The sequence below is a fragment of the Pteronotus mesoamericanus genome, unplaced genomic scaffold (assembly GCF_021234165.1).
Source record: "Pteronotus mesoamericanus isolate MK-2021 breed Mesoamerican mustached bat unplaced genomic scaffold, CSHL_Meso_final scaffold_128, whole genome shotgun sequence".
Taxonomy (NCBI): Eukaryota; Metazoa; Chordata; class Mammalia; order Chiroptera; family Mormoopidae; genus Pteronotus; species Pteronotus mesoamericanus.
Genome location: NW_026555305.1, coordinates 2,428,553 through 2,435,889, shown reverse-complemented (window position 1 = coordinate 2,435,889; position 7,337 = coordinate 2,428,553). Strand labels below are relative to the sequence as shown.

General features: G+C 62.5%; 1 protein-coding gene across 1 annotated transcript; it reads right to left on the bottom strand.

The window, feature by feature from the left end:
- Positions 1–1,007: 1,007 nt before the first annotated feature.
- Positions 1,008–3,841, bottom strand: ZNF579 (zinc finger protein 579). Its single transcript, XM_054588191.1, has 2 exons — positions 3,810–3,841; positions 1,008–2,822 (listed from the first exon to the last, which is right to left on the bottom strand). Exon 2 carries the CDS (start codon positions 2,818–2,820, stop codon positions 1,144–1,146), a length of 1,677 nt encoding a protein of 558 aa, XP_054444166.1. The 5' UTR covers positions 2,821–2,822; positions 3,810–3,841; the 3' UTR covers positions 1,008–1,143.
- Positions 3,842–7,337: the final 3,496 nt, after the last annotated feature.

The window sequence follows — 7,337 nt, the reverse complement described above, 5'->3', positions numbered from 1 at the left end:
ATTGCAGCGCCCTGCGGTCTCCTCGGGGGCCCTGGTCAATACCTGAGGCTAATTGCTTATCATCTCAGCTGGTGTTGTCCGCCCTCACAGAACGTTCTAGACCTGTGCTGTCTAGACTGAGCTGTGCTGACTGAGGAATGGAACTTCGAATCTTGTTCAACTTTGTTTTAACCTTAATGATTCTGCGTTTACATGGAGAGAGCCGCCTGCGGCTCCTGGCTGAAGGGTCTTGGACAGAGATTAGAATTCCAGCTCCTCCCGGCCAGGTGGCTCAGCTGGTTACAGCGCTGCCCCCATACGCCACGGCTGTGGTTCGATCCCCAGTCAGGGCGCATGCAAGGATCAACCAATGGACGCAAAGATAAGCGGAACAACAGATCGATGTTTCTCTCTCTCTCTCTCACATCAATAAATAAAAATTTAGAAAAAAACAGAATCCCAGTTCTTCTTAAAGGGGCCAGTGGCTTTGTCTTCAGCATCCTCAGAGCTCAGCTCCGGGCTGGGTAAATGTCTGCGGACTGAGCGCACATGCAGGAGTCCAGGGGGTCCGGGGCTCCCCGACGCCTCCCGGGCGGAGGGTAGCCTGCCTTCTCGTGCAGCCGCGCAGCGTGTGCGGCCAGCCCTTCCTCCTTCCTGCCCTGCACCCCCGTTCAGCGCCTGCTGGACAGAGCCGGGCCCTCCCAGACCCCTCTGCCAGCTCCCACCTCCACAGAGAGCCCCACTCTCTCGGGTCACGAACTCACATTTATTCACAGACAGACAAAGGGACGGGGACGGACCTTTGCTCACTGGGGATCCCCCAGGGTCTGGCAGTTCCAAAGAGGTGATGGTGTCCAGTGTGTACAAAGAGGGCAGCCGGCAGGGGGTCCCCCAGTCTCCATCCTTGCAGCCAATGTCCTGCCCCTCCTTTTCCAAGTGGTCCTGCCTCAGACACATGTTGGGTGAGCAGTTCCTAACCAGCATCGGGGACCTGGAGGGCGGGGCGGGGGGGGGGGAGGGGGAGGGGGCGGTCCAGGCCCCCCCTCCTTAGTGTCAGGACTGAGAGGGTCGGGGCGGGCAGGCGGAGGGGGGCCTCTCCTTCAGCTTCTCTCCTCCGTATTGCAAACCGGGGGCCAACTGGAGGGGCGAGGGTGCGCGCGAGGGTCAGGAGGCCAGGCCGTCCAATCCTCGCAGGTGCGCTTTGCTGTCAGTCTCGTCTTCCTCCATCTCGAAGGCTGAGTGGTCTTGGCTGTCGAAGCAGGAGGCGCTGAGGAAGACAGGGGGGGCCGGCGGCGATTGGGGCGGGGTCCCCGGGGAGGGCGGCTCTTCCTTGATGCGGGCGACGGGCAGGGGCAGCCCTTCTTCGTCCTGCCCCGCCGGAGGGGGCGGCGGGGGCGGCGGGGGCGACGGCGGGGCCTGGGCCTGGAGCGCCTGCAGCGCGGCCGCCCTCTCCAGCTCGGCGCGGTGGCAGCGCTGGTGGCGCAGGAGGCTGTAGGCGCGCGAGAAGCGGCGCGGGCAGTGCGGGCACGGGTGCGGGGCGGGGCCGCCCGCGTGCACCTGCGCGTGGCGGGCCAGGTCGGCCAGCCGCTTGAACTCGCGCTGACAGCGCACGCACTGGAAGGGGCGCGCCCCCGAATGGGTCACCCCGTGCTGCCGCAGGTGCGCCCGGCGCCGGAATCCTTTGCCGCACTCCGGGCACCAGAACCGGGGCTCGCCGGCAGGGGGGCGGGCCGGGGCCGCCTCGTCTCCGTTCTGCCCGCCTTCTCCCCCCTCCCCGCACTCAGCCCCTTCGCCGCCCTCGGGCCCCTTCCCTGAGTTCCGTGCGCCCGAGGCCTTGTCGTCCTTCTTGCCCGCCGAGGGCAGCGGGGCCAGCAGGCTGAGCGCACCGTGCACGCGGCGGTGCTGGCGGAGGTAGGAGGCGAGGCGGAAGGCCAGGCCGCAGTCCGGGCACACGAAGGGGCGGTCGGTGGAGTGGACCAGCCGGTGGCGGGACAGCGACCAGGGCCTGGCGAAGGCCTTGAGGCAGATGGGGCACTGGTGGCGCTTGGGGCGCGGCGGGGGCCCCCCCTCGCCCTCCTGCTCGCCCTCGGGGCGCAGGCACGGGTGCGCCTTCAGCTCGCCTTTGGTGGCAAAGGCCTCGCGGCAGCGGAGGCACAGCAGCGTCCAGTCGGCCTGGAGCAGGACCTGCTTCTCCTCCTGTCGCCCGGCCGCCAGCGCCAGCTCGGCCCTCAGCTCCGCCGCCCCTGCCTCGGCCTCCTGGGTCTCCGACTCGCGGGGCTCGTTGCTCGTGGGCGCCGCCGGTGCGGCGGGCTCCCCGGCGGGCCACGTCTCGGGCCACGCCGCCTCCTCCGGGGCGCCGGCGGCGGCCGTGCTGGGCTGCTCGGCGGCGTCGTCCTGCGGGCCCCAGCTGGGCTCGGCCGCCTCCTTGGCCGCCCTGTCGATGGCCAGCTCGACCTCGCCGCCCGCGTGTTCCTGGGCCAGGTGGCGCCGCAGCTGGGCGGGCTCCGGGAAGGTGCGAGGGCAGGCGGCGCAGCGCAGCGGGGGCTGGGGCCCGTGGCCGCGCAGGTGGCGGGACAGGTGAGCAGGCCTGCGGAAGGCCTTGGGGCACAGCGGGCAGGCGTGGGGCCGGAGGCCCGAGTGGCTCAGCCAGTGCCGCGAGAGGTAGTAGGGGAAGCGAAAGAGGCGGCCGCAGGTGGGGCAGGGCAGGGGGGCCCGAGGGGCTCCGGCAGCCCCCCTGCCCCGGCCCCGGCCTCGGCCCCGGCCGCGGCCCCGGCCCCGGCCCCGGCCCCGGCCACGGTGAGGCGGACTGCCCTGGGCGGGTGGAGGGGGCTGCGGATCCATGCCTGCGAGGGGGAAGGGGACAGGCGGAGAGGTGGCGAGGGGGCGTGGGGGGGTGGCAGAGAGGGAAGCAGAGACAGAGAGATAAAAGTGCAGAAGGTCAGGTATTCGGCCAGAAAAAGGAGGGAGAGAGCGACCGAGAGGTGAGACAGAGACAGAGAAGTAGAGACAGAGAGAGACCAGGGGACACAGAAAGACAGGACAGGGAGCCCCAGAGAGCAGGACACCCAGCAGAGACAGAGGTGACGAGAAAACAAAGGGGTTTAGGCAGGGACGGGTAAACACGGAGTTCAGAACCGCGGCCGGAGGGGTGGGGAGAGACAGGGAGACAGACAGGGAGACAGACAACAGGACACATTCAGACAGGAGGGGAGACAGAAGGAGACAAAGTCAGCGACTGCCGTTTCTCCAGGGGCCGCGCTTTGGGAGGGGCTGGGGCCGAGCCCCGGTGCTGGGGGGGCGGGGGTGGGAGTCAGAACCCGGAGGCCCCGGAAACGGGGTGTGGGTGCCCGGGCGCTGGGGCTGGGAGAGGCCGCGAGTAGGAGGGCTCAGACTTGGGTCTGAGCCCGGAGGGGGTGGGGGCCGCGGCTCCCAGGATGGAGGGCGCTGGGGGCTGTGGACTGGGACCTGGGCTCTGGGAGGTGACTGGGGTGCACAGTCTGGGCCCCCTGTATGTGCAGGGAACGGGTTGCTGGCTCGCAGCGGCAGGGAGGGCGGGGGAGGGGGCTGGGCTCCTCCGACAGGGGCGAGGAGGGCGCTGCGGACCCAGCTGCCCGAATCCTCCAGGGAGGAGGAGGCTGAGGGCCAGGCCCCGGGAGCCCTGAGGAAGGCTGCTGGGGGTCCCTAGGTCCCCCAGGGGGCCGATCTCACGGCTGGGCCCAGCCTGCTGGTCCCCGGCATGATCCGCGGCTCTGGGGCCCGGGAGGAGGCCGTGCAGGTTCCTGAGCCCGGAGCCTGGACTGGGCCCCGATCGCGGGGCGCCCGGCGCTTACCTCGGCCTCCTCTGCGCCTTTCTTCCTTCCCCGCGGCCGCCGAGTGGACGGTGGTGGCGGGGAGGGAGGGAGGGCCGAGCGTAGCGTGGTGGGAGGGGGTGGAGGAGGCTGGGCTCGGTGTCACTGCCTAAGCCTTCCCCCCGGAAACCCGCCTTCCCTCCTAGCCTGAGAGAGGAAAGACTGGCTGGGAAGCCGGAAGCAGGAGGATGAGGGGACCCGGGGCGCGAGGCCGGAGGGCGGCTGGGACTCGGGGTCCTGCCAAGGGAGGAGCTGGGAGCCTGTGCTCTGGGAGGGGGGAGGGGGCTGGGGGCTTGGGACCCGGGGTCCAGCGCCTCTCCCCTCAAAACAGACACACACATTCATTCATTCCTTCAACAAACACACATTTATCAGGTCCTGCCTGTGCCAGGCACTGTGTTGGGGGAGGGGGTGGCCAGAGGGAAGGGGAAGAATGAAGCAATGACAGACGCTTCAGGGAAAATACCGACCCTTTGGAGCAGAACCTGACTCCAGCCTTCACTTGGCCTCCCGAGCCAGCGACTCTCCCTTCTCCAAGCCTCAGTCCCCCCATCCCCCATAAGCTCTGCATATACACTCATTCCATCCTAAGTGAGCAGCATTAGCTGAGCACCTGCTGCTGGCCAGCGCATATTTTGCTCCCTATAGCCACGGACACTAAGCCATCAGGGTTTACTGAGCACCTACTGTGGGCTGGGTCTGTCCTCGGTGCTGGAGCTACAGAAGCAAAGAGAGGGGCGCTTGGAGCCCACTCAGACCCAGTCGCCCTCCAGGAGAGCGGGGCCTGAATGCAGTGAATGCAGCTCACAGCATGTGCATTGGGAACACAGAGAAGAGGGAGAGTAACCCCTGAGGGCTTCCTGGAGGCAACCATGATTCAGCTGAAATCTGCAGGATAAAAGCCAAGGGCTAGGAATGGGAAGGAGGAACAAATGGAAAGGTGCCAACAGGGCCACATCTCAATCAAACACTTCAAGTTGAGCAGAAAAGGCACGTGACAGTGAAGCTTGAGCCATTTGTTCAAGGTGAGACGCACACCCAGCATGCCTACAAGAGTGTGGGAAACAGGGCTGTTCGCGTGCGGCTCAGGAGGGTAAAATTTGGAACAGACTTAACTAGCGAGCAACTCCAGGGACGTACCCGTTGGATAGATGGACTCAGAAACATGCAAATTGTTGCCTATACCGGGATTTCATCTGTGCAATATGACCAGTCACTGCAAAAGAGCAGAAACCAGCTAAATGCCCATCAGAGGGATTTGGGTAGTAAATTGTGACTGACCCACCCAGTGGAATGTTAAGGTGTCCATTAAAAAAGGACGAGGAAGCCCTGGCCGGGTCGCTCAGTTGGTTGGAGTACCGGCCCCTACACCAAAGGTTGTGGGTTTGAGCCTCAGTCGGGGCTCTTACGGGAGGCAACTGATGGACGTTTCTCTCTCACATCAGTGTTTCTCTCTCTAAAGACAAAAACAAAAACAATGAACACATCCTCGGGTGAGGATTATAAAGAAAAGGGTGAAAGAAGCTCATTGTGCAAGAATACGGAAAAACTCCACGCGATAAGGTGAAGGGGAGAGGGGACAGGAGGCACCAGCCGCAGCCGCTGCTGTCTGTCCTCGCCTGAGGGCGGTCCCTGGGAGACCCGGAGGGAGAGAGAGGGAACTGGCAACATTGTCTCACATGCCCAGGACCGAAACTTCCACACTCCATCCCTTGGCACTCCCTGAACTGGAAACCATGTGACTATGTTCCACATTCCATCGAGTAAAGGAACAAGAAGCGGAGGACGATAAAAATAAGAGTAAAGTCCGTAACAGCTGACTCTGTCTCTGCTTGACAGATACAAGCTTGTCTGTTCCTCCCTGTTTCACGTGAACGAAAAGGAGCCACGCACAAAACCTGACACGCTCAGGGGAGGCCTTCGCGACGGCCTTACAAACTCAGAGGCCTAAAGGGACTGCCTTGGATGGTCTGAGGGGAGCAGCTTTCTAGGTCGGGTCCATCCGAGTGAGCGAGTCCGGTGCCCCCGGCAGCCGGAGTCGGCGGGAGCCTGGGTGGCTGTCTCTCTTGCGATGGTGATGGGCTGGCTGCTGGGATGGAATCCTGCCCGGGCACCTTCGCCAGCTCCAGCCCCCGGCCTTTGGCTTGGCTGCCTGCAGCAAACGGGGGACGGAGGCGGATTCAGAGACAAGCAGCCCTGGCGTGGTAGGGAGGTGGCTGCTGAGCCTCGCGTGGCGCTTCCTTCTCCCCCGTCCCCCCCATCTCTGGGACTCCTCCGAGGGCCGCTGCGGCGTTGACCTTCGCACGTGGCCGTGGGGGACGGGGAGCGCAGAAGGCATGGCCAATGACTACCAGGGAATTCTAAAAATAGATAAAAGTAAAAACTTTCTAACTCCAAGCGGGTCATGGCGGGGGCGCGCATGTCCTAGCGTAGAATCTTCCCAAGACAAAAGCCACTCTTTACCTTAATTGAGCCCATTTATTGTCTTTTTGCCTCTGTGATGACAGGCCTTTGGAATGTCACATTTCCTTTTGCCAGACCCCTCAAAGCACAGGCGCCGCCCCCCCGGGGAGGCTGCAGACCCCCTCGTTGTGTTCTCTTGTTAACTGTCGACTGTCCTATCCCCTGCCCACCTGTGTAAAAGAAGGATGTGTCTGTCATTTTACTTTTTATCCAATTCCAGAGATCCCCGCACCCTGCTTTGCTTTCTCCTGCCTCCCTAATCTATCACCAGCGGATTTCTTGTACCCCACTTCGGCTTTCTTTTTTCATTGTAATGTATAAAATAAAGTGCAAAACTGCCATTTTCTGGAGCATTTTTCTCGATCGGTTGACGCTTTGCTTCCCGGTGAGTGTCGTCGGTTCGGCTCAAATACATTCATATGAATTCTGACATATTTGGATATTTCTTCTCCTTCTCCTCCCCTGGGGAAATGCTTATTGATTTTAGAGAGAGGGGAACGGAGGGAGGGAGAGAAATAGGGGGAGCATCGATGTGGGAGAGAAACATCAGTCAGTTGCCGGCACGTGCCCAGGTTAGGGGACTGACCTGCAACCTAGGCACGTGCCCTGACTGGGAATCAAACCCACTCCCCTTTGGTTCACTGGACAACGCTCCAACCAACTGAGCCACACCAGCCAGGGCTGGACGTTTCTTGCATTGACTCTCATGAGGTAATGACTCTCTCATTTTAGAGACGGGTGAAGTGAGGTACTGAAGTTGTCCCAGCTAGTGAGTCTCAATAAGTCCTTCCATTTCCCGAAGAGATGGGAGAAAGGGTAGTGGCCAGAAGCATGACATTTAGAAGCTCACTAATACAATTTTTTTTTTAAAAAAAGGAGATATATGTAGGGAGTAAAAGTCAAAAAACGTCTGTGGAAACAGCCCCAAATTTGGAGTAGGGGTTACCTTTGAGGAGGGAGAGGCACTCGGTCCGGGGCGGCAGTGGGGGTCTATAGCTTTCATGCTGTAGAGCTGGAGTCAGCATATGGGTGTGTGTAGTGTGTGTG

Bases quoted from the DNA above. Each gene is read 5' to 3' on its own strand.
- ZNF579 (XM_054588191.1), bottom strand. From the start codon at position 2,820: ATGGATCCGCAGCCCCCTCCACCCGCCCAGGGCAGTCCGCCTCACCGT.